The sequence below is a fragment of the Amblyomma maculatum genome, chromosome 1 (genome assembly GCF_055883805.1).
Source record: "Amblyomma maculatum isolate TAMU_Amacu chromosome 1, ASM5588380v1, whole genome shotgun sequence".
Lineage (NCBI taxonomy): Eukaryota > Metazoa > Arthropoda > Arachnida > Ixodida > Ixodidae > Amblyomma > Amblyomma maculatum.
The window spans coordinates 111,933,171-111,960,867 of NC_139344.1; the positions used below are offsets into that span (position 1 = coordinate 111,933,171).

A 27,697-nucleotide genomic window follows, 5' to 3' on the forward strand; every position below is an offset into this window, starting at 1 on the left:
CCTTCGTACATCACGGGCTGCTGTGTCCCCACATGTGTATGTTGCACCACGCATTGAAGTGGTGGCACAGTCATTTGAGGCTTGATCCCCAATGCTGATGAGAACCCACCAGTGACGTAATGGGTGCAAGCTTTCTCTTTTCCACGTGCAAGGCTGCTCGGGTGAAATGCTTGAAGAACGGACCTTTGACCCTACCTTGTGCCAAAGAAAAATACTTTTTGTGCCATGGCACTCTACGGCCAATGCTGCCCTTGTGGCACTAAATTTTGACATCACTATAATATCTTCACGCGCCCCTAACCCAGATAGATCTGGCAGGGGGCAAAGTGTCCTATTGGCACCTACTGAATCATAGCCGTAGCTTATAAAGCTTGCAACCATTCAATATACTCTAATAAGCATCCTGTTCAGCCACTCCCACAACAAACTGAGATTCAACCACACCAGAGAAGGCTGTACACTGATCTCCCACCTTTATTATGACATTACACCATGCCTTTGATAGAAATTACAACAGACCAAAGAAAGTTACACAAGAACGAGGTTAACAATAGTATAGGAGTTGCAGTAGCTGCAAAAGTAGACGAACCTGCACTACAGCTAAGTACTCCAGGCACTGAATACATGCCGACTTGAGTGCATATTTTACTGTGAAGAAGAGAAAATGACACTGCATGTTCTTGCATCGCGTGCACAAGTTCATGACAAAGTGCAAGCTATTTCACAAGCTGCAAGTTCGGCAAAACACTTTCAACCAATGGCATGCTAAATTTAGACAGGCAAGCTCCACAACGTTTGACCTTAGTTGTCTGTTCAGCATTTACTCTGAATATATGTACAAGAACATGCAATGTCATTTTTTCTTCTACACAGTAAAATGTTTACTACTCGAGTACACAGTAATGGCAACAATATGGTGACCATGTGGCGCTGTGTTGCCAGGAAAATGCAGCACATGAATAAGTCATCTGAGTAGAAATCTAGCATGGAATCTGATGAAACCTTAGGCCTTCCAGGAAGTATATAGCTCCTAGAATGCCCCACCTGAAAAAAATAGTCTAATAGAGCTGCTTACTACCTGTCACCTAAATTAAACATAGAAAAAAAATCATCTCCTTCAATGTATTAACACACATGCACAGTGGTTTGTCATCTGCAACTAGAAGCTTGTCGAATGCCAGTATTTCCAAACTAAAGCGTAGAGGTGTGCTGAGAACGTGGGAATTGCATCATTTAGATTCCAGTGCCGCAACACTGCTGTACTTTCTGAACTATGCCCAAGGAGTAGCTAAGCCAAGGCAAACCAAAACAGCAATTAAAATCTGCTATCTGATATCCTGTCAATGAATATATGGCAGCATTTTGTAAGTGCACATACAAATAAAGCACTTGTTCAGAAAACAGTTCTCTGCAATGCATACAAAAGAAGCCAGCATACCATGTGAAACTACACATCAATCCTGACCGAATGTCATGCGGCTGAACAACTTTCGCTACATTCTGAGTGTAGACAAGCAACGACAAGACCTCTGGGCTAAATGTTTCAGTTGCTTGTAAAACATGTGTGCAATTGTTCACATTATGTCTCCTCAAAAGACAAGAGAAATGCAGAGAACGTTACCTGAAATCTTCCCATACACCGAAAAAAAGAAAGATCCATTGTATTTAGCTACTGCAAGCCAGCCCATTAAAGCTCCTTATCTTGACTCTTTCTAGTTTCTTCAATGTGCATGTCGACTTGCTTCTCCAGGTGTGTCAGTGGACCAGGATTGTCAAGTATAACTTTATGGAATGCTCGAATATCAAATTTTACACCTGAAATAAGTGGAAAAATTGAACATGAGCTTTCCAGACTTGAAATTAGTAGAACTGCATGTGAGCAAAGTAACAATTCAGTCAGCACAATAAGCACACGAGAAGAGTAGAACCTACAGAAAATTCAGAGTAACACTGTGCTCACAAACTGATACAAATACTAGTAGCAAGCTGTAATGCAATGATGAAAAGCAGGCTAGAGAACTTGGAACATGCAGAAGCCTTGCACATGTAGGAATGGGTTTTAGAGTGTGAAATATTGAGCCACACAAATATTTTAACCTTTAAAGAATCAGTAAAGGCTATGATGACATTGCTACTATACAGTCATGTAAAACCCACCAAAAAAGAAAAATACTGCAAAGTACTGAGCATGCATCCATGCTCGAATTAGTGCCCATGCCCGACGTTCCTGAGACTTCAGTTTTCTAAATAATCAAGCAAGTGCCCATGTGATTATATCCCATGTCCAAGAGAAGCCCAAAAACTCTGCAACATAAAATGGTTCAGTATGTCCGCGACAATTATGGTGGAGGGAGGTGAGGAGGGAAAGGGGGGGTATCAACACAGCAATAAGATAAAACAATATGCCAAGCATATCAAGCAGTTTCAGGTCAGGCATAAGATGAAGCGGTTTAAGGAAAAAACATGCAGGTGGGTCTACTGAAAGAACCAGAAAGATCTCCGAACGCCACGAATGTGACGAGGGGGACAGAGGAAAGGAAGGGCTAATGAATTGCAAGCCATATGAAGTGGTGTTGACCGAATATCTCCCATCACATGGTCACGTTATCTGTTGGTTTACTTTCTCCCAACATACATTTATTTGCTTTTGCTCGTGCGCATTTTCAGACCATCGATCAGTCGAATCGCTGACTGTTACAGCATAGTTCTTGCAGGTTCTTTCGCGTTTCGAGAATACACTCATATATCGATGCCAGGAAAGTGTAAAATAATGCCGTAGCATCGAGAGCACGAAGAGAACTTAGGCCACATTAATAAAAGAAATTTTAAATTTATCAAAAGCGAGCATACGAGTGGGACTCCAAGTATAAACTTCTGCACCAAAATTACTGCAAATCAAAGTAAAAGTGCAAGCTTAGCAATGAGGTAGCAGTGCTCAGTAAAGAAGCTGACGATACACTGTTGAAGTGGACAGCGAGCGGAGTGCTGGTCATGCTGTCAGCAACTGGCTTCTAGAAAAGCAGTTGCTGGAGACTGCCGATGGGTTGAATTTGAGACTTCAGGGCCTCTTTATAGTACATCAAGCACTAGACAAGCCGGTTCAGCGTCTACATGTGGGTGTGCACAAATGACAGCCAGATGAAACCACTGAACTTTGTAGAGGCAGTGACTACCTTTTGCAACGGAATTGCCTTTTTGCGAAATTGGCATGACTTTACAGGTTTCAACAGCTGCAATAGTTAGGATCACAGTTGCAGCATTAGGCGAGGCTTGGGTCTTAGCAAATGAAAGTTGTTTAGAAATTCAGATTTTAGATTTCTTGATTTTCACAATTGGAAGATCTTTCTGCAGTTATTTCTGAATTAGCTATTGCTATCATTCTTTTGTTGTTATGCAGATACCCAAAGGTCTCTAATAATACTAACATTCAATCACCGGTTATAAGAAACTTCCAAAAATGGATTATTTGTCTCAGTCACCAAAATGAGCTTTCTCTCTGTCAAGATTGACAAGCTATAACTTCCATCAAAATTGTCCTGGAATGCTCATCTATGCCATTTTGCACTTCTTGGTGACTCAAGATAAATTATAAATAGAAACCTTCTCCACAAAGTCTGCTGTTCAATAACAAGCTTCCTCCAATCAAAAAACATGCCTTCTATGACGATCTAAAACTGTGCAGCAGAAGAAATTTGAAGTTTCAGAATCACATGAAAATGAACAATCGGAGAAATGTCACTAAGCGTAGAAAGCCGGGCTAATTGATCTTTCTTATCGAAAGATTTGCACTAAACGTTCCCCGTTTGCACAATTGTGAGGCATTATTCCAGCGCACGAAAAACACACTGACAAAGCTAGAAGAGACAACACAAATGCCAGACTTCAACTGAGGTTTACACTCTACAAACAAGTGTTTATGTTGAAGTCCGGCGTTCATGTTGTCTCTTCTACCTTCGTCTGTGTGTTTTTCGTGCACTGGAATAATGTCTCACAACTGTGCAAATGGGGAAAGTTTGGTGCAAATCTGTCCACAACAAGAAAAAAACACGTCTAAGGCCAGACGAGCATTTTAGGCATAAACTGCTAGACTTCACGACCTTAAAAGAACAGATCAGAACGATTCCGGTGAGAATTTATCTGCAGCTGAGCATTCCAGGTAAGCAATCTTGCCTATTTGAAGCTATGAAAGTGTTTGTTTCTGTCTGCTTTGTAATGTATTGGGATTTGTGCATCCATGCATAAGAGTTCAGTGACTAATTAGGCCTTCTCTTTTGTGCAGATAACATAACATAAAAAAATAACAGATATATGAACACAGAACTTTTTGGAGTGTCTAAGGAGTTCGGAGTGCCAACGTCCACATTTTATTTGAACTCGGAAGACTCACTCGATGGATTCAATGATGAAGCTGTATCAGCTGGTTTTTCATGTCATTTCGTCTAATAAACTATTCGAATTCCTTCTCTGGCATTTTCTTTATTTACACGTTACTATGTCCTCCCCCCACCACCTGTTGGCGGCCACTAGCTTGAATTTATTGGTCAGTCGCAGGGCCAAGCAAGGGTGCATCCGACCATGCGCCCATTTTGGATTTTCACATCTGAGAAGACCAAGTGCCCAACCTCTCAAATTTTGGGTGGGTGCTTGCTCGGTATTTTATGGCAGACACTGCTCCAAGTATGTCAACTCCCCCTACCACTACCCCTTTTCCATGCAGCCCTAGCTGGCCAAAGGAGGATGCACATCTTCATTATGACCTCCAGCACAAAAGTCTTCATGAAGTCATGACTGCTAGCCTTTCCTTCACTGACCTTCATACTTATCTACCATCTTGTTTAATGCAAGAAGCTGATATCGCTCTAGTCAGATACAACTCAAGAATACAGCCGTGAATGCATCTCAAAGGAGGCCCTCCAGCTAGTGGCATCGATCGATTCTCATGACATCGCCGCCAATCCCCAAGTGTGAAATCACAGGTGACTGGCAGGTGCGTCCATGAAACGAGACTAACCACTGTGTCAGTACAATTGGCCGACACCACTGGATGAAAGGCCTCCTTTGAGGGAAATCTATCAAGACACTGAATTGTATTCAACTATACACAAGAACAGGTTAGATAAGTGCAAAAGCCTTGCAGGTGTAAGAATGTGAATACAACACTGTTTGAGGCTAATCAAGATCAAAGAATAAAACAGTGCACTTTCGAATACTTGCCTTCTTCCATGACCATTCACTAGCCTGACAAGAGGCAAACGGAACTACCGATGGTCCAGCTACCGACAATTTCAGGTTCTGCACCCAACCCACAAGTTACTCCAGTTGAACCTCACGATAACAAAAACTGCAAGTACGAATCTCTTGATGGATCGAATTATTTGAGAGACCCCAGCCAATGTTCATAAAGTTCAATGTATTTAATTTCTCTCAACAACAAAACACTCAGACTTCAATCGCGCAACAACAAAAGCTTCTGAAGTAGCAGTATACAAGTTTTCTTCATGTGTAAGCCATAACAGTAAAATGAAAAATACTGGCCCGCATTTCACACCTTCAACATTTTAGATGCTTCCACACTGCCAACAAGCACATTTACAGGCGCAGCCCTCTTTGTTTACAAGTAATATGTGTTATGGGCTAACTGGTTCATGCTCAGATATTTTGGTTTGGTTTGTGGGGTTTTATGTCCCCAAGCAACTCTGGCTATGAGAGATGCTGTAGTGGAGGACTGGAAATTTCCACCACCTGGGGTTATGCTTATAGATATTTTAGCACAATAAATCAGTTGCAAATTAGCTGCCTGTACTGTCTTTCTTGTCTACTGTGTCATCCTTTTTGCTCTAAAGTATCTTTGTTTACAAGTCCTGATGATGATGATAACTGCTGCAAACACCATGTTGCTTGAAAAATTATTACATTTACTTGTGTAATGAGCCCACTTTTCTTGAAGGCTGACATGCCTTTGGGGGGAGAGTTCATTACACGAGAAAACTAAATTTCGACAGACTATTTTGTGAGTGGAAATTTCATATCATATATCTGTCCATCATCAACAAAAGCATATGGTCAGGATCATGTCGCCAGTTTCCAGCAGCCTTTGCTTCAAAAGGCATTTGCTGTTACTATCATGGCACAATTTGATCATTTTGTGATAGTAGACAGTGCAGGCCAATCGTGGCAAAATCAAGCAAGCGCGCTGAACACCAGGCTTTCAAGCACACGCTGATGAAACCAGTTGCTCTTACAAGTTCGCCAAGCACATTAAACCTCATTGTCCCACATTGCAAGAGCTCTCTTCAAAAGATAAATACAACGCAACGTTATCACCACACTGCCAAACTTTGAGCTGCGCATGGCTACAACGACACAAAACTGAGTGACACAACGCTTTGAAAAAGTAACTTGTTAATGACAAAAGTGAGGGCTGGGTCCATTATGCGAACCAATACAGTTTCGGCAGGTTTTGATTCGTTGGCAACTAGTGAAGACAGACCGCAACGACAGACTTTCTCAAATTATGTTTATTTTACACAGGGTTAGGTTTCTGCTAATAATTCTGTACAGTCCTGTTTTCTTTAGAACAAAATTCTTAAACAGAAAATTTTGCAGTTCCCAGGCAATTTCATTTTTGCAAGGTTCATTGTACCCTATCATGAATCCAAGGAAGTGAAAGCCAGTGTGAGCCGGGTAATGCTGTGATTATGTGCAGAATGAAAAATCGTAGGTGAAACTGATCAAAGGCGATTTATTGTGTTTTTTTTACACGTGGACATCTGTGAATTTTGGTAGAACCATGGTGCATAGTTTGAATTAATGAGCCTTGACTTAATGAGTCTTCATTGTACAGGATTATGGCTGTATAAAACATGACGTTACCTGTGAGCGTGGCCTAGTAAAAATACCCATTGACTCCTAAAATGGGTCAGCTCCAGTTCTGAATGCCCATTAAAAAAAAAAAAAAGATAAAGGTTCACTAATAAGCGGCAAATGACATTATCCAGTAACAATGAACATCTGGCAAGTATAGTGAAGCATGCAGACAGCCTCTGAGCTAAAGTAAAATGTGTGTCCTGAGCTGTGTAGCCCACTATCTTAGGCAGTTTATTTACATAGGTACAGAGGGCAAAATGCATCGGTACAGAGGGCAAAATGCATCGCTAGCATGGCCAAACTGCGGGCTCTGAGAAACTCTGGGCTATGCAGGCGACATCTAGAGTAAGCTCCAAGCAAGTTATGGCATCACCCCATCTTTTTAGGGCTCAGTGGCAGCCGTGGCTTTTCCAACTGGGAGCATGCTGCTGGCTCCTCTTTTGTGCTTGCAGCCAGCACTGTGATGATGAAAGCAGGTGCCAAAGTCAAGGCAGCAAGCGGACCCCAAAAAGACTAACTGCTGCCAGTTAAGCCGCGCATGCTTACTCATAGCCAGTCTCAAACCAGATGGTTTTCGTTAGATGTCGCGCAAGCAGCCTGAAGGAACCTGGAGCATGCAGTTTGGTCATTCTAGAGAAGCGTTTTTCCCTCTGTACTTACTTTATTGCATGGGACTGGAGTAGGACAAAAAAGACCACCAGTGCTGTTGGTGTTCCAAACTTGACTGTATGAAAAGCTGCCTTCAATCAGTGTGTCCCTAGCAAAGGTTCACTGCAACCTTCATTATACTAGTAAAATATATGCCTGTTGGACAGGCAAGCTCATGACAGTGTTGTACTTTTTGGCAAAGGCTGTCCCCGGCTTTGCTACTTAGCCGTGTACACTAACTAGGATACATGAAACTCTTGAACAACTTCTGACCTTGTAAGAAGCTAGGGCTCCTAAGTGAACAATACTGACTGTTCACGAGGGCTAAAAGCTAATCAAAGGCATTTGCAAGCCCTGCATAGGATAGCTATGGATTACTTATGGCCATCTGGGCTTCTTTCATGGGTGTATGCTAGATACTCAGAAAATGAGAATATCTGTATTATGCTTCCGTTGCAACGTGGCCATCAAAAGCCATATACTAGTGAATATGAGCGTAAAATTGACTTCAATAATGCCTTTGTTACCTAATCGCATGGTAAATTGGCTAGGTGAGGGTTGCCATGAATGGAAGATCAAGGATTGCGCGTGCGCAGTCAAAAGCTGTCGACCGAATGGTCACTGCAGACCACTGCACACTGGATATCACCTTTGCAGGGGTGGAAGCAGGCTAGAGCATTTTGGAGCAGCTTTGGGAGCAGCAATAAAGTCATTTTGAAGCAGCTTTGGAGCAATGAAAAGAGAGTTTTGGAGCAGTTGAATGATGTTTTGGAGCAGGTTTCTCGGGATAAACACCTCTGATAATTGTAGTTTTCTCTTTCTGAAATACAAAACCTCCAATCTGATTCCTTTTTATGCAAGTTCAATGCATTTCCAACTTTGCACTCGTCTCTGACAAGACAAACGGCCAACAACTTGGAATAGAACCGCAGCAAAAGGGACGCTTGTCATAACTGAATACCTAGTGTGACCTAATACATTTCCCTATTTTGACTTCACGGAATAAAATGTTGAGTCTACCACATCAATTCGCTCGAGCAGCGCCACTAATTTGGAGCTCAAGTTAATGAGCCCGACATTTCCGCTCTCTATCTTGTGCATATCCTTTTTGATCCTACGCCTCTGCTGATAAATTCCTGAACACTGACCAGTAGTGCCTTCAAGAAATATAGATGGCACTGAAGGGCGACCTTTTCATCATTCAGCATTTTTATTTCACTGTCTCCTGCCAATAGTTCTATCATTCTTTGCTTGAACAATGCTGGGGGCTCATTTTTAACATCTTGGCGATAGGCCCAGTATGGCTTTCCAGCACTCTTGCAAGGCTTCCTAGAGATTGACACGTTTGGCATACCAACCCATAACGCTTCACGTATGATTTTGTCTGCCATAGGCCTGACAAGCTTGTCACTGACAAAGCGGTTCGATGGTGAAGTGCCTGCTTGTTCTCACAGCAGAACCATAAGAATAACTCCTGCAGTTTTTTCCAGTCTGACAAGTTTCCTAATGGCTCACAGTAGTTTGCGCTATCTGCTTCACTTGCTGCTCTCGCTTCTCTCTCCACCGGTGTTTCAAAAGGCTGAGAGGAGGTGCTATGTCACACACACAGTGCATTTTATTGTAATTATTACCTTCAATTGCCTGTGGCTCACACTAAATTTACTTGTGAACAAATATTTATTATTCTCTGTGCTTCCCTCCCTTACAAAAATTTCATTAGTGCTCAGTGCAAGATGCGTGATATCTTTGCCCCCGGTGCTGTGACATTGGTCATGTGTTTTGCTAACCTTGATGGCAGAACATCAAGGCAGCCAGTTTAGAGCAGTTTTAGAGCAATATTGCATTTTGGAGCAGGATGGAGCAGGGAAAGCAGTTTGGAGCAGAATGGAGCAAATGGAGCAGCACTTCCAACCCTGCCTTTGTGCACATTTGTTTCCACCTTTATTACAATTCTGACCACACTGGGTTGATGTGAAGTCTGCCGAAAAATTACGGCCTTTGTCAAAAGTTTAAAAGCCCACAGTGACTGCTTCTGAGCCGTCTAGTGGGGCTCATTTAGCATTAATGGAGGTCATTCCCATTGGAGAAGGTAGGACAAAATAATCTTAGAATCAAGAGATTCGGAACACTGCACATGCATTTTGAGCCGCGCGAAGTGGCTCAGAAGTACTCCGTTTCATACATCAGGTGCAACGGGGCGAAAGCTACGCAAGTAGTCCGCAAGAAAAAAAAAGCAGGCGTATCACTATGCATTCGTTTGGTGGCCAAGTGATTTCTGCGGAAACGGGCACTAATTCGAATATACACGTTTTTCAATAACTTGCTTCGCGTGCCTGGACATCTTCGCAGTGCAGATCTTATAGAAAAAATCCCCTCCGAAGAGGCAGTCGCAGTCGCTGCGTTACGCACCGTGGAGGGCACCGCTGGCAGGGTTACGGAGCAGCGAAAACGCAACATGAACAAAAGCGACAAAAAAAAACATACAAATTCACCGAATCCATTTTCTCCCTAAAGAAGGTGCTTTTTATGGAGTTGATGGCAAATGTAAAATGCATTAGGCTTGCACACAAAGCAACTATTATTTCCTCTCGTGAAGAGCCATCGCAGATGCGGGGAGCACAAACAAGAGCTCTATCTTTGGCAGTGTTGCACTTGATGTATGAAACGGAGTATAGACCCCCTGGGCTCTACACTTTTGACAAAGACTGTACTCCACTAACATCTCCCATTCCAGGCAGTGCCTGCGGGTCATCGTACAAAACAGGGCGTGCATAAATTCTGACTGCCTAACTGAGGTTCTTAATGCATTATTACCCTTAGGTGGTCGCGGGCCTTGGCCAATTTGTTGCAAATGTGGGTAATCATCCACTGCACTTTACGTTCCAACTGAGCACCATAACAGCTTTGGTTGGCCAATCGGCAGTATTTCTAGGAATCAAATTTGGCTTGGAGCTCAGATCGTGACATCCAAGACTGACTACCAAGCGGAACTTTACTGTGCAATGACAAACACTTTGCCCCAGCCGGGCCTTCGAGAACCCCAGTTCAATGCAAGTGGCGGCACAGTGCTCTTTGCAAAGCCATCTGTCAGCACATTTAGAGCACTTCTGTTGCCCACAGGAAGCCTACACAAATATGCTCACCTAGAACGTCCTCAGCTTTCTTGCGCAAGTGCTTGATTTTCAGCTCACCAACCTTGTAAGCACATGCCTGTAAGAAGTAGCAATTTAGACATCATGCCAATGCAATAAGAGCAGAAATAAAGATACCTGAATGCCATTAACTCAGAGTTTTATGTTTTACCACACAAGCACGGTAAGTACAGCATAAAAAAAAAATCGAAAGCTTCTGCCACGGAGATTTTTCTCACTGTAGCACCAACTGCAAATTGTCAGCACAGTCAAACAGAAAACGCATAACCACTGCAGCGTGGCCGGGCCTTCACAACTTCCAAGCCAAGTGGCTAGAAATGAACACAATCATGAAAACAGATTAGCAGTGATATGAAAAGCCCAAATAAGTATGCAGCTATCAACCATGCCTACTATGCTAACAACACCAATTTGGCAAAGGCTTGCAAAGGTGATGAGCAAAACTTGCCGACATCTTCATCTTACATGTACAGGAGGTACAGTGGCAAGGCATCAACTTGGGCACGAAAATGTTTCAACTATCTGTACTTGCCTGTCCAGGCCAGGTAATGTAGCGGTCAATCTCACTTTCCACTTCGCCTTGACTGGATGAAGTGTGCTCGAGTAGGTACTGCACTGCCTTTTCCCTAGACCAACTGGTAATCGGAGAACAAAGAAAGAGTCAATGTAAAACTACCAGAGCAAATGGTGGTGCACCAGCACATCACTTTCTACCCCCAAGCAGCATGCTGACACTGGAGCAATGCAAGCTTTGCTTCATCAGCTCCAAGTCAAGCATCGGCTGGTTCAACATATATGTTCTGAGCTTACTGCGCAAACACTGAAAACTTCTGCTGAAAGAAGCTACTTAGAATAATTAACAAAAATATGGCACTTGACTGCACGCATGCAAAAGTGAAGTTCACTGTACCATGACGCAAGCGATGCAACAGGTCCATAAGTGCACATGCACAGAATGCTAACAGAGAAACAGCGTTAGTGTGCATGCAATTTTTGGGAGATGGAATTATGGCCTTTGCGTACTAATCACGAAAACAAGGCAGTGTCTTTCGAAGCGATGGCTGCCCCTTTCAGCTGAATAAGCAGTCATTGTGGTCCTGGGTGACACTTTTACAACCATTGGTGCTGCTAGGTTTGGTTTTTTGGGTTTAACGTCCCAAAGCGACTGAGGCTATGAGAGACGCCGTAGTGGAGGACTCCGGAAATTTCGACCCCTGGGGTTCTTTAACGTGCACTGACATCGCACAGCACACGGGCGCCTTGCTTTTCGCCTCCATCGAAAAGCGGCCGCCGAGGCAGCTTTTCGATCCCGCGTCCTTGGGAACAGTAGTCGAGCGCCGTAACCACTGCGCCACCCCGGCGGGGCAACCATTGGTGCTGCTGCCGTTCGGTAAAATACAAATACAATACAATAGAAGTGTATTTTCGAAGCCTATACTCTCATACTTTCAAATTTGGCACGCGATACCTAATAACAATACACAAAGTGTATTGAAAGATAGTATTGAAGATAGTATATGCATTTTCAATACTGCCAATACATGGCTGGCAAAGAATAGACAGGGCACTAATTGGTCTGCCGGTTGCATAACATCACAAGACCACGTGACATGGCCAAGTTTGCAGGAGTTGCAAAGTGAAACCGAGTAGCTTACGATTTAGCAAGTAGCTGAGATGGTGATGAAATTTGAGACCACTAGATTCCAAGTCAGACATGCTATGCCTAGGCCACGCAGGCACATTTGTATATTTACTTTTATTTAAAAATGCTGCCAATCCCTTCAGGGATTTTTACAGGAGTGAGTTTGTTTTTTGTTGCAGACATGTAGTCGACAAGGCATAACATTGTGAAAAAAATATAAGAACACTGGGAAATATTCAGACAATGTGACAATGCACTGGAAAAAGGAACGCAAAGAATACAAAAACGCATCAAACACCATCGCCCTTTCACATTGTGCATGTTCATGAGATGGGAAAAATACAGAAAGCTCCCGGAATGGAAAAAAAAAGGAAGAACATCGGGTCTTGTTTTCTGACAACACACTTTTGCCAACCATTTCTAAGAATTTCTCGACTGTTGGCTGTGCAGTCACCGTACCGTCTAGGGAGTTCCAATCTTGTACAGCTCGCGGGAAAAAGGAAAACATAAACGTATTATCTGCACAGAAATATTCTTCTAGTGTGAGTTTATTCTTGTGACGCGTTTCTCTGGCAGTGTTGAAGGTAATTTAAGTGTCAAAACCAACTTTAAACTTGTTATGCAAGAGCATATACAAAAACTTCAGCCTGTGAAACGTCGCACGACTAGCTAGCGTATCAAGCCCGATTTCAGACAGCATCTGCGTCGGTGAGTCGGTACGCCTATATCTGTTGTAGATAAAGCGCACACCTTTTCACTGGACAGCCTCAAGCGTGGTTATGTGATCTTGCGTATGCAGGAACCATGCAACGTATGCGTATTCTAGAATTGGGCGAATGATTGTTATGTAGGCCAAAAGCTTGGCGTCCTTTGTGGAATACCGCAGGGCTTGTTTCAAAAACATGAGCTTTCGCATTGCTTTATTTGCCACGTGCTCCACGTGAGCAGTCTACCCCAGGTTGGCTGAAATAATGACGCCTAAGTATTTATGTTTGGTGACGGCCTTCAGTGTGAAGCTGCCATAGGCATAATGAAAATTCAGTTGAGATTTTTTTTTCGTTACAGTCATAAAAACTGTTTTGTCAAAGTTGAGAGCCATTTGCCATTCCGAACACCATTCAGCTATCTTTCCTATATCATTGTTTAAGATTATTTGATCTTTTTGACTTTTTGTTTCTCTGTAAAGGACGCAATCATCAGCGAACAGCCTTAGTTTGGATTTTGTCAGGTTGGCAATGTCATTAATAAAGAGAAGTAACAGAATTGGGGCTAGAACAGAGCCCTACGGTACACCAGAAAGGACCGGGACAGTATCTGAAATGTGGTCAGTTAAATAGTTGGCGATCCATTGTACTATAGGCCCATCTCCTAATATATAATTTAGTTTCTGTAACAGTTTAGCATGGCACACTCGATCGAAGGCCTTGGAGAAGTCTAGAAAGATTGCATCTATTTGTGTTTGGTCATTTATTGCTTTAGCAAAATCGTGTAGAATCTCGACAAGTTGTGTGACAGTAGACAGGTCGCGCCTGAAGCCATGTTGGTGAGGATGAATAATATTGTTTGACTCAATGAACTCTATAACTAATTTTAGTATAATGTGTTCTAACAGTTTACAGGAAGTACAAGTAAGAGAAATGGGCCTATAATTTGATTGGCAAGACTTATCATCTGATTTATGAACTGGTATTATTTTTGCAACTTTCCATTCCATGGGGAGGCAGCGCTCGCGGATAGACTTATTGAACACAAGGCATAAGTACTTGCTCATAGGTTCGGCATATTGTTTGAAGAAGACATTAGGTATTCCGTCAGGACCGCTACACTTCTTGTCATCTAGGTTTAACAACAGTGATAATACTCCTTCTTCGGTTACTACTGGGGCACCTATCATACCGTATTGGTTTCCGTTTTCTTGCTGATGGGATGGATAATACCATTGTCAGGTGTAAATACGGATTGAAAAAATACATTTAAACGCTTCTGCCTGCTTTTTCTCTTCAAGAGGAAGCAAAGGGTCTGGACGATTTTCTTTGTCGCTAATATAGCGCCAGAATTTGTAGGGCGATTCTTTTATAAAATGACTAAGTGTTATACTGCAGTAACACTGCTTTGCTTCTTTTGTCTTTTCTTTCAGCTCTTTGTTTAAAGTAATAATCTTTTGGCAGAAGTCTGAGACCGGGCTTGATTTGTTAGATTTTCTCAACCTTTTAATTTTGCGTTTTAAGTGAATCAGTTCACGTGCTATCCATGGATTGAGGCTTTTTGTGTTCTTTTTTATTTGTGGGACAAAATGCCTCATGCAGTGCATATCATGTGCCTTCAACTGTAGCCATATTTCATTGATGTCTGCGGAACCTTCTGTGCATAGTTCATGAAAGTCAAGGTACTCATGCGCAAGGTTAGTCGTGATAGCGGCAACATCTGCTTTGTTAAAGGCATATACACTCTTTGCAGGCACACGTTGGCAGATTCTTCCCGGAAACGATAGTGTGCGAAAAACCATATCATGATCAGATAAGCCATCAAGAATATTCACACCAGCCTTTTCCTTCAGAAAATGATCGCTTACAAAAATAAGATCTAAAACAGAGCTTGAAGCACCCTGCACACGAGTAGCCTTGCAAATGATTTGTGTTAGATTTAAAATGAACATGAACTTTACCAGAATGTTGTTTGTTACCGTGGATGGGCTTAATAAGTTCCAATTAACGTTTGGAAGGTTAAAATCACCCACAATTATTATGACGCTTTCAAGCATATATTTTTGCATGTACTCAAGAAGCGGCTCAATATAGGAGACCTCTGCAATTGGGGGTCCGTATACTGCATCAACGGTGCAGCGGTGGCGTAGCGGTAGAACATCCGATTCGCAAGCAAGAGGACCGGGGTTCAAATCCCGGTGCCGCACAATTCTCCATCGGATTAAAAAAAATAATAATAAAAAATCCGCGTGTCGATGAAATTGCATAAACAGGTTTGGGGTGCGACCTGATGTCGGTGAACACCTCCGGTATGGTGGCTAGAAGGGGGCAGTGTGACGGATGGGAGCCGGTGAGGCGCACAGGGGAGCGATGAAACCTATAGATGGTGCTACTTGCAACTGGTGTGCAGTCGTCGCGGCTGTTGGAGGGGGCTGCACAGGGCACCAGGTATGCGCGTCGCGTGAATTTTGCGTCGTGTTTGAATTTTTATTCTGATGCGCGATGCCAACATGACGAAATGTATGCACATCGGAGATGAAAAGATGCATTGTTTTCTCCATGAGTGCGCGCAAATGGAGCTTAGCGACATAATTTCAGAAAAGCAGGCTTTAGTAAAACGCATGTCAGAATATTAACTCTGTACGCGTTTGGTTTTCGCTAAAAGCTTGATAGCGCAAGTGAACATGGACAACGAACACGGACAATTCGGAACTCTGACTGGGAGCTTCGGAGTTCGGCTGCGGCCGCGGCAAATATAGTGAGTGGCCACAGAGAAGAAGAAAAAAAAAAAAAAAGACGCACTAGCAAATTAGTTCTCAGCGCGCTATGACACGCTAACAAGTAGACAAACGTAAAACAGACTGGACGACGAACAGAACGCTGTCTGTTCGTCGGTCTGCATGCGCCAGCAACATGCTGTTTACGGCTACTTTACTTGGAAGCTGTAGCTCAAAAATAATAGGTGCACTTGTGGATGCTCTGGCACATCTCGTATCATGCACTAAATATTTTCCATCACAGCTTGTGCTGGACAAGTCCACAAGACGAAAGGAAACACTTCGTTACAAGGCAAAGAAATCATTTGCACAAAATTTCCACAAGAGCATAAATGATGTTTATTTTATCAATACAATATACAAATGCAGACGTCAGACCGAGCGAACAACGAATCAATGGCTCTGCTTCGAATTCACTCCGTTTAACTTCAAATGTTTCTGGCGCTAATTTTGAAGAGCCTTTCCCTTTATTCAAATTGTAAAAAAATCTATATAATTAGAACCACAAACTAGATATATTTTGCAGTAACCTCTTTACGATGAAGATCGCGCATCCCACTTGGTGGAGTTTGTTAGGCTGCTGAGAAACTGCGCAAAATCATGCACACTGAAAGCATAAAACATTTTCTTTTTTTTTTAACAAAAAATGTGAATGAGTCCCCTACTGCTTTAATAACACCAGGCAGCATATAGTTCTATGGTGCAGCCAGGAACAAAAGTTTGCGGGACAGGGATTTGTGGGAAAAATTTATTTCTTCGTTGCCTCACTAGTTTGTCTTCCAATATTTTTTTCCCCCTCTGAACGGGGTGTGCATGTCCCCTCGTGATTCCACACATTTCAATCCCTATAACTGCCCGACCCCATTAAAAAAAAAAAAAAAAAAAAAAAAAAAAAAAAAAAAAAAAAAAAAAAACCCACGAGCCAGCATCCCTCAAACTTTTGTCCCTGGCTGTAAAATAAACCTCCCCTATCAAATTGTTGTGTGCACAGAAATCTTAATTGCATTCAGCTGCTGCTCGGGTGACTTTGAGGCCAGAATCACAATTCTGGCAAGAAATTGTGCTGCTAAACGCCTGTGTCACACATCCTGCCATGTAAGAGATAAGCTGGCTATCACTTGTTTCACACACATTATTGTGGCCTGAACTGAGGCACAACTAAATAAGAAAGCCAGCATCACAATGCTCCCAGCATGTCCTCAAATATAAACATGTCCAGCGTACTAAAATATTATTTTCAGCTGTTAATTGATAGCAAAGGCATAGCGTAACAATTAAGTTGGGCTTGAATATTCTTCTGTTTCTGTGGATGGGCAAGGTTATAGAAACTAGGGCATATGATAGCCACGAGAAACTTCGCGCGCAGGTCTTGGGTGAAGATTTGTCCCGAGTATTCTCTACTGAAAACGTTGTCTTGACTTAGCATAGTTCGCAAATGAGACACAATAAGTCATCAGCTCCTTGTCAACGCGTTATTTCGCAACTCCAGTTCGCGTTAAGCTGCATCTTTAGGTGGTATGAAAAGGGCCGGGGTTTCGGCTTTGCGCGCTCTGTACCCGCTACTGCGCCCGGGTACAAAACATGTTCACGCTTTTGCGCCACGACAGCGCACAGCGTCATCTGCTACATAACACAGGATCAGCACAAAATCACCAACTTCGCACCTCAAAAGGATCACTGTGGTACATGTGCGATCCCCAGCTTCGAATCATTCGCGGTCCACTTACAAACAAGCGCAGTCTATGCGTCCCAGACCTCGCCTGCACCCGCGCTGCTGTCTGTGCTCGATCGCGCCGCAGCGGCTAGTTCTCCACGCACACCAGAGCGCTGCAGTGCCCCTTACGGTGCGGGGAAATGTCAGCGCGGATCGTGCCTTCCTCTCACAAGGCGCGGATAAGTCGCCCGTCAAACTGCCCCCTTCTAGCCACCATACCTCCGGCAACGCACTCCCTCACTAGAACAGGAGTTGGCCACCCTGGTGCAGTAATTGGCCGCAACCTCTCATGATACGCTCCACAAAACCCCAGCCCTCAGTCACTAGCGGCTGCGGAACAACTGAACACGGCGGCGGTCATACCTGTGACGCCGCAGGGGGTGGGCTCCGCTGGACAGGCCGCCATTGGAAACTGACCTTGGCAACGTTTAACGCTAGAACCCTAGCTAGTGAAGCTAGTTTAGCAGTGCTGTTAGAGGAACTAGAGGGTATGAAATGGGATGTCATAGGGCTTAGTGAGGTTAGGAGGCCGAATGAGGCATATACGGTACTGAAGGATGGGCATGTACTGTGTTATCGAGGTTTACCAGAGAGGTGACAACTAGGAGTAGGTTTCCTTGTCAATAAGTATATAGCGGGTAATATAGATGAATTCTATAGTATTAATGAGAGGGTGGCAGGCATCGTAATTAGGCTTAATAAGCGGTATAAACTGAAGGTTGTACATGCCTCTGCACCTACATGTAGTTATGATGACCAGGCAGTTGAAAGTTTCTACGAAGATGTAGAATCGGCAATGCGAAAAGTAAAGACTATACAGTACTAATGGGAGACTTCAATGCCAAGGTAGGGAAAAAGCAGGCAGGAGACCAGGCAGTAGGTGACTATGGCATTCATTCTAGGAACAGCAGGGTGGAGTTACTAGTTGAGTTTGCAGAGCGCAATAACTTACGAATCATGAATACCATCTTCAGCAAAGGGAAGAACCGGAAATGGACATGGAAAAGTCCTAACGGGGAGACTAAAAATGAAATCGACTTCATAATGTGTTCGGCCCCCGCCATTATGCAAGATGTAGAGGTAATCGGGAAAGTGCGATGCAGTGACCACAGGATGGTGAGGTCCCGAATTAGCCTAAATCTGAAGAAGGAACGTAACAGAATAGAAAGAAACCCATCAACAAATTAGCGGTGAGGGGGCAGAAGAGTTCAGGGTCTCGCTACAGAATAGGTATTCAGCTCTAACCGAGGATGGCGACATTACCCTTGAAGCAATGAACAATAATTTCAGAGATATCAATTACTGAGTGCGCGGTAGAAGTAGGCGGTAGGATAGTTGGAGAGGATACCGGTAAGCTGTCTAAGGAGACGAAAGATTCGATTAAGAAACGCCAGAGTATGAAAGCTTCCAATCCAACAGACCAGATCGAATTGGCCGAGATATCAAAGCTAATCAATAAGAGCAAGGTGGCCGATATAAGGAAGTATAACATGGAGAAAATTGAGCATGCTATAAAGAACGGGGGAAGCCTTAAAGTGGTAAAGAAGAAATTGGGCATAGGCAAAAACCAGATGTATGCGATAAGGGACAAGGCGGGCAACGTCATCACGAATATGGACGAGATAGTCAAAGTAGCCGAGGAGTTCTATACAGATCTCTACAGTAGCCAAAGTAGTCAGGACCGTAATGAGATTGGCGGTAGGGAAAAACAGTCAGACGTTCCACCAGTGACGAAGGATGAGGTCAAGAAAGCACTAGAAACTATGAAAAGGGGGAGATCAGCTGGAGAGGATCAGATAACTACAGATTTGCTGAAGGACGGGGGCGGATATCGTGCTAGAAAAACTGGCCACCCTGTATACGCAGTGCCTGCTGTCATCGACGGTACCGGAACCATGGAAGAATGCAAACATTATCCTCATTCATAAGAAAGGGGACTCTAAGGACCTTAAAAATTACAGACCAATCAGCTTACTGTCTGTTACGTATAAGGTATTTACTAAGGTAATCGCTAATACAATCAGGACAATCTTACACTGCAATCAAGCAAAGGATCAAGCAGGTTTTCGGAAACGGTACTCTACTATCGATCATATCCATACCATCAATCAGGTGATAGAAAAATGCTCGGAATATAACCAGCCCTTATACATAGCATTCATTGATTACAAAAAAGCATTTGACTCAGTTGAAACCTCGGCGGTGATGCAGGCATTGCGAAATCAGGAGGTAGACGAGCCGTACGTGAAAGTGCTGGAGATATATATAGTGGCTGCACAGCAACCATAGTTCTGCATAAAGAAAGTAACAAAATTCCCATAAAGAAAGGTGTTAGGCAAGGAGACACAACTCCCCAGTAATATTCACAGCTTGCTTAGAGGAAGTATTCAGAGACTTAGAATGGGAGCAGTTAGGGATAAGGGTAGATGGAGAATACCTCAGTAATCTGCGATTTGCTGATGACATTGCCTTGCTAAGCAACTCGGGGGATGGACTGGAAATAATGATTGATGACCTAGACAGGAAAAGTAGAAAGGTAGGTTTGAAAATCAATATGCAAAAGACTAAGGTAATGTTCAACAGCCTCGGGAAGGAACAGCAGTTTACGTTAGGTAGCGAAGCACTGGTAGTAGTAGGCGAATATGTCTACTTAGGACAGGTAGTAACCGCAGATCTGGACCATGAAAAGGAAATAACAAGAAGAATAAGATTGGGATGGAGCGCATTTGGCAAGCACTCGCAGATTATGACTAGCAGCTTACCGGTATCGCTCAAGAGGAAAGTATACAACAGTTGCATCTTAAGTTGAGGACAACTCAGAGGGCTAAGGAACAAAAAAATGGTAGGGGTAACACTAAGAGATAGGAAGCGTGCAGATTGGGTCAGAGAAATAACTCAAGTTACCGACATTCTAGTGGAAATTAAGAAGAAGAAATGGACATGGGCAGGATATGTAGTGCGAAGAGAGGATAACCGATGGTCGCTTAGGGTAACAAACTGGATTCCAAGGGAAGGAAAGCGTAGCAGGGGGTGGCAGGAAGTTAGGTGGGCGGATGAGATTAAGAAGTTCGCAGGGGTCAAGTGGATGCAGCTAGTACAAAACCGGGTTAAGTGGAGAAATATGGGAGAGGCCTTTACCCTGCAGTGGGTATAGTCAGACTAATGATGATGATGATACTGCACCAACGTAGACAGAGCTCTGACATAGCTGAATCTTACACCAAGCTGCTTCTACGCCTGGAACATCTGGTATTAACGAATAGCATATTCCTTGCCTCAGGAGCACAGCCACGCCCCCACCTCTAGTTAGTCTATCTTTCCAAACCATGCCAGTCACTGAGGTGGTAGCCAGGTGGAACAACTTCATGGCTCTTGATGTCAGCATGCAGCCATGTTTCTGTAATGCAAACTATATCAGGGTTTAGGGCAATCAAAACTGCCTCTAGCTCTTCAACTTTGTTCGCGAGGTTACGCGCATTAACATTAATGACAGTCAAGGACGTCGGCGGCTTCAAGTTACTAGAGTTGGAGCAACATCCAGGCTTTCGTTTTTTTTTTTTAACTTCAACAATGTCGTTGCTCTCCTCGTCTCATCTGTACAAATGTTTATTTATCTTGATTTTATCGTAATTCAGGTACACCTGGTTATTTTGGTCACGGTTTACTTTCGTTCGCTCCCTAAGCTTCTTTCTAACTTCTCGTACACCCAGGAAAAGTCTTCACCAATTGAGTACCCAGTTTGTTTAAGCTTTGTGCAGTTTCCGAGTATGTTAGCTTTATCTCTGTAGTCAAATAATTTCAAGATAACTGGCCGATGCTTTGAATCGTCAGATATTTCTTTTCGACCAAGACGATGGATCCTTTCGAAGCCTGCAGTTTTAATTTCTAATTTTTCTTGGAAAAGTTTCTCTACAGCATCTTGCAGGCCTTGGGGGGTCTCATCCTCTTGCTCCTTTTACACCATAAACAATGAGATTGGACCTGCCGCTCCTACTATCTAGCTCATCAGCTGTTTTAATCAAGGATACAACCATTTTCTCAAGTTTGTCCACCCTCTCCACGCATTCCAAGACCTGTTTTTCTATCTTGCCGATTTTTTCTAGTTTTTTATCAATTGATCCTAGTTTCTGGTTGGTCACTGTTTTCTCTTGCTTTATCTCCTGGATGTCTTTCGCAATCGCTTTCAGTCGCTCTTCAAGCATTTCAGTTAAGGAACCAGGGTTAGTTTCGACGTCCCCCACCAGTAACAAGAGGGATCGTAAAGAAACCAACATATTAACAAAACATTCAAACTGCAGGAGTGGGCTTATGGCTTTATGGCTTGGTTAAGGGGGGTGCGGAGTTAAAGGGTCAACTATTGAACTGTAACACTGATTGCGATTAAATTTTCAGGGGTATCTTATCTTCCTCTTATTAGAATATATCCAAAGTTTAATCACCTTAGCACAAATAGGAAATAAGTTGTAGCTGTCATAATGAGTAATTAAAAGTGTGTCAGCTCAGGAAGACTATCATTTCAAAAATCATGAAGAACTATTAACATTCTGCGCTTAGATAGCTTCCAGGTAGTTCACTGTGCACGGTATGGCCAATTGTAGGCTTTTTACGACATTTTTGTAAAAATCTGAGCACTTTAAAAACGAACTTCATTATTTCTGTTGCCATTATGTGTCACATATTTCATACTTTTTTTTTTTTCTTAGAGAATAATTAGGAATCCAAAAAGTACCTTATCTTGGTCCCAACAAAATTTTAGTTCAGAAACCACCCTGAAAGCAGCCTTTGGCGAAAGGGTTTGGAAATGGTAGTTTTTTCAACGGACGCACTCTTGCGAGAATTACAAACTGAGAAAAATGAGTTCAAAGACTTCAGAACATGCTATTAAAATTTAGGGCCTAAATTAATGCAGTGGCCTGGTGCATACGCCGCACCGTCCTTTTCAATACGACACTGCTCTGAAACGATTGATTCAAGTTGCCTTTTTTTCTTTTTCAGATTTACAGTCATCCAACGTCTTTATCTGCACTCGTGAATGCTTTCCTTGGTTGCCTGCTGGATGTGCCTTTTCATCTGGGCTCCATATTCTATCTCCAGCACATCGAGCACTTTGATTAGCAAAGCTCCCAGTGGTGCAAAAACAGCGTTCGAAGGTTATGTGCTGCCTTTTAGTCAATCCAAGCTTCTACTTCAGTTTACCAGTCAATCTGGTGTTCCCACGACCCGAAATTTGCCTTTCCTGTCTGTTTTTTATTTTAGTTGTCTGCTGTATTCTTGATAGCAGGTCCTTTTTGGCTAGAGAGCTAGGAAAACAAGCATTCTAACTTGGGGATACACTCCGCATTCAGTCTCTTGCCCTCTATGTGGCTGCGTCTTGAAATCAGCATTCATCGGCGCTTTCGATGGCAAGTGCACACCATTTCGCAAAGAAAATTTAACTGTTCTACTGCGCAGATGACAACCAGGTGAGAAGTTCAATACATCCACAATCCAAAGCAACCAAAATTTAGAAAAACTTTATTTTATTTTTTTTTTGGTGGAAATTGTGATTTGAGCCCTGCATCCTCCCCCCCCCCCCCCCCAAGCACAAATTAAGGAATCAGTGACTAAGCAAGTAGCATGTATACAAAAAAAGACTCCACAAGGGGGAGCCATTAATGCTCTCCCCTCATACTCCTAAAGGTATAGTCTATGGGGACCCTGGAAGAGCATTTATGATAATATTCTAGTGCAACAAATCCATACAGAGGGTCTTTGCGGGTACTGGAGCCAAATTTGAAAGCTCTGCGCAGACCCTATAATTTGCAAATAATTTTCCCAAGTCATGCGGGTGGGACAGGGCGCGTTGGGGCACCGTCGCGACCTGTTTTATTTTTTTTTTCTTGCATGCTGGAGCGCGCGGAGTTGAGGAGGGAAAGAAGTGTCATTTTTTATCGCCAAAATCTTCAGTATTAGTGAAGCTAGCTTAAAAAATTTTGCATTACAGGTAATGACTATTGGAATACCAGTTCATGTGCATTTTCCAGTTTCAGTAATCAGTTTCTTATGGTCCCCTTTGGTGTCCCCCAAAAGTTTTGTTTAAAATGCATCGTTCCTGAGCAGAAGAATTCAGTAAAATTAATGCAGCCCCGCAAAAGCATAACTAGCGATTATGTTAAGTGAGAACGTTAGTGACAATGCTTTGAGTGACAATGCTTTGACAACATTACCATTGTGTTTCTGCCCAGTCAGCCAATGCCTGTAGCACTATTACACTTGAAGTCAAGTAGCAAAAACCACAAAAACAATGCACTATATTAGAAGGTGGTCATGCCACCAGAAACAGCAGTGATTTGGTCATGCAATCTGCTTATTATGACAGCCAAACCGGGTTTTCAAACCTATTTTGTTTGATCTGCATCATGCTTGGGTTAGATGCGGTCATGTAACAATCGCCACTAGTGATTACCTTGTATGAGCTCAATACAGTGATAACTAAGAAGCACTCTGAAAACCATTTTATTTGATATCCATCCTGCCTAGGTAGAAAAAAGGATGTACAATGGCCAAACACAGTCACATGACAAGAATCCTCAGTGACTAGAGTATGATCGCATTAGAGAGATAGCTCAGCTTTGCTTGGAAAATGATTTCATTTAATATGCATCATATCTGGGTAAAAAAAAATTCCACTACACATGAACATGGTGACTTAACAGAAACCCTAGTGGCAAGTCCTTGTAAGCTCATTGTAATAATAGCAGAACAGGGCTTCGAAAATTGTTTTGTTTGACACGCATCGTGACTGGGTTTAAAAAGATAAAGCACGCCAGAACAAAAACGTGTGACAAGAATCACTAGTGACTATGTCACATACCTAAGCTGATTAAGATAATAGCCGAACTGGGTTTTCAAAACCATCTCGTTAGATATGCATAATCTGGGTAAAGAAAAAGAAAGATAACTATGTTGCAATGTGATCATGCAACCAGAATCATTAGCGACTAGGTCTTGTAAGCTCATCACACTGACATCCGAGCAGGGCTTTAAGACCCATTTTGTTTGGTGTGTGTCATGCCTGGGTAGAAGATTCCATCATGCATGGTGTGGTCATTAACAAGGACCACTAGTGACTAACCAACGTGAGCATGATAAGGATAGCGCAACAGGGACTCAAGAACAATTTTGCTGAATGTGCATCATGGCTGGGTTCAGATAGAATGCAGCATGCTAGAATGTGGACATCTGCCAAGAATCACTGGTGCTTTGATTATGACAGCTGATTAGGACGATAGCCAAACTGGGGTTTCAAGACCATCTTGTTTAGTATGCACCATGTGTGGGTAGAAAATGCTTACTACACTAAAACTTGGTCCCACCTGTTTGCATCAAACTGAAATATTTTGAAATAAATTGCTTTGCGGACTTAATGGCATGCTTGGCAGGTAATTTTTACCTAACCGATAGAGGCAGTTATGCAAATCGGAATGAATGAACTCCATTTTGCGAAGTCGATGAGATAGAATGCTACGCCAAAGAACAACTCATATGGAGCCCTACGATACCTCTTGGCAGTCCTCTTTTTAGCTTTTTAGCTGGTTAGTTTTGTTTGTGCTGTGTTGTTTTTGTTTAATTATCCACCATTTCCAATAAACATTTAGACAAAAAAAGCGAGCACCTGTGTCACTCAAAATTTTTCTTGGCCTCTTCCTACTGCACCAAAAACCCACCATCATCATCAGCCTGATTATACCCACTGCAGGGCGAAAGTCTCTCCCATATTTCTCCAATTAACCCAGTTCTGTGCTAGCTGCATCTACTTGACCCCTGCGAACTTCTTAACCTCATCTGCCCACCTAACTTTCTGCCGGCCCCTTCTGCGCTTTCCTTCCCTTGGAATCCAGTTTGTTACCCTAAGCGACCATTGGTTATCCTCTCTTCACACTACATGTCCTGCCCATGCCCATTTCTTCTTGATTTTCACTAGAATGTCAGTAACTTTAGTTATTTCTCTGACCCACTCTGCACGCTTCCTATCTCTTAATGTTACCCTTACCATTCTTCGTTCCATAGCCCTCTGAGTTGTCCTCAACTGAAGTAGAACCCTCTTGGTTAGCCTCCACGTTTCAGCCCTATAGGTGAGTACAGGTAAGATGCAACTGTTGTATACTTTCCTCTTGAGCGATACCGGTAAGCTGCTAGTCATAATCTGCGAGTGCTTGCCAAATGCGCTCCATCCCAATCTTATTCTTCTTGTTATTTCCTTTTCATGGTCCAGATCTGCGGTTAATACCTGTCCTAAGTAGACATATTCGCCTACTACTTCCAGTGCTTCGCTACCTAACGTAAACTGCTGTTCCTTCCCGAGGCTGTTGAACATTACCTTACTTTTCCTGTCTAGGTCACCAATCATTCTTTGCAGTTCATCTCCTGAGTTCCTTAGCAAGGCAATGTCATCAGCAAATCGCAGATTACCGAGGTATTTTCCATCTACCCTTATCCCTAACTGCTCCATTCCAAGTCTCTGAATACTTCCTCTAAGCAAGCTGTGAATAAAACTGGGGAGATTGTGTCTCCTTGCCCAATTCCTTTCTTTATGCAGAAGTATGGTTGCTCTGCAACCACTATATATATCTTCCAGCACTTTCACAAATGGCTCGTCTACCCCCTGATTTCGCAATGCCTGCATCACCGCCGAAGTTTCTATTGAGTCAAACGCTTTTTTGGTATAAGGGCTGGTTATATTCCGAGCACCGGGCGTAGCAGCGGCGGCGTAGTGATAGACCATCCGCCTCGCATGCAAGAGTACCAGGGTTCGAATCCCGGTGCCGCGCAATTCTCCACCGGATTAAAAAACAAACAAACATATCCGCGTGTAGATGGAATTGCATAAACAGGCTTGGGGTGCGACCTGATGCCGGTGAACACCTCCGGCAAAGCACTCCCTCACCAGAACAGGAGCTGGCCACCCTGGTGCAGTAATTGGCCTCAACCTCCCATGATTAGTTCAAAAATGCTCGGAAAAAAAGCCATAAGTGCACTTTAAGTTGACAGGCTTTCTTTTTTCGTATACATTTTTAGCCTCTCGGTCTTAACTTCAACTGACTATTATCCCATCATCTAAAACACCCTAAAAAAATTTGTACATTAAAGATATACTGAATAAAAAAACTGCCGCTGAGATTTCCAGTGCAGATCGCAGCTATCGTATTGGGAGTGACCAAAACAATCCACTTTATGAACAGAAATGAGCGGAAAGTAAGAATTTAATGAATATTTATCAAATCGCTACACCTAGCGGGCTTCTGTGAAAGCTATGACAAAACCAAATATCACGTCACATTTATCTACCTCCCTCATGCCTCCCTCCCACCCCTATCGCGAGCGGTCGCACCTGTTCATTTTTCCTTTCTCCCGTGGCACTCACAAAACGCACAGACGGACGTTTTTTTATTTTTTTTTCTGCTCGTGTTCCTGCGCACAATTCATCGTTCCCTCCCAGAGCGCAAAAAATTGTCCGCAATATGCGCCCTCCATACGCGTCCTCATCGACCTGCCTCATATGCAGCATTCCACACTTCGTAGCATTGTGCACGGCGCGACACGAGGAAACCGACACTGCATGTAGCCGGTCAACCAACTTCAGGTGCGGGATTAGGTGCAGCGGCAGCAGGATCGCGGGGCCATGATGTTGTTCAGGGTAGATGTGACGTCACGTCCACTGGCTCACAGTTGGGAGCACGCTGCCTCTGACCCGGCGGCCGTTCAGAAAACGTCACAAATACAGCCATCCGCTCAATACTAACTCGAACTATGTGTCTGTACTAGTGTAATCACGTCTTAAGAATGCAATTGTGGTGCTTCCTTAATATTCTCGGATATTTGTTTAGTATACTATTAAGAATGAAAAGATTACGCTCCAAAGTAAGTATGCTACTAATATCATGTTAAAAAAACGATGCTGCCACTTAAAGAACTTCACGGACTTCACAAGTTTCAAACTAAAAAAAAATGACTATACAACCCAGAATAGAAATGTTAGAATATACTTACCCTAGAGCATGCATTCCTGTATCAACCACAAGACGACATGCCCGAAGCATTTCCTGAGACAAATGTCCAAACCTTTGAAAAAGCAAGCAATGAGGCTGTTAGCAATTTGTATCTGTTGTGGCAATGAAAGGGCAGGTAATAAGGTCTAAAATGCAAAGGTGTGT

General features: G+C 43.1%; 1 protein-coding gene across 8 annotated transcripts in view; it reads right to left on the minus strand.

Annotated features, from left to right (window-relative positions):
- Positions 1–456: 456 nt before the first annotated feature.
- The window catches only part of LOC146203505 (uncharacterized), a 114,933-nt gene continuing 87,692 nt past the window's right edge, over positions 457–27,697 (minus strand). For 7 of the 8 annotated variants that reach the window (XM_084588812.1, XM_084588809.1, XM_084588811.1 and 4 more), the window contains 4 exons: positions 27,534–27,605; positions 11,200–11,302; positions 10,659–10,725; positions 457–1,815 (listed from right to left, as the gene is read on the minus strand). In XM_084588812.1, the coding sequence (XP_084444938.1) occupies positions 1,688–1,815; positions 10,659–10,725; positions 11,200–11,302; positions 27,534–27,605 (370 nt within the window). In that variant the 3' untranslated portion in view covers positions 457–1,687. The remainder of the gene's footprint in view (positions 1,816–10,658; positions 10,726–11,199; positions 11,303–27,533; positions 27,606–27,697) is intronic. The other variant, XM_084588808.1, reaches the window with a different exon arrangement.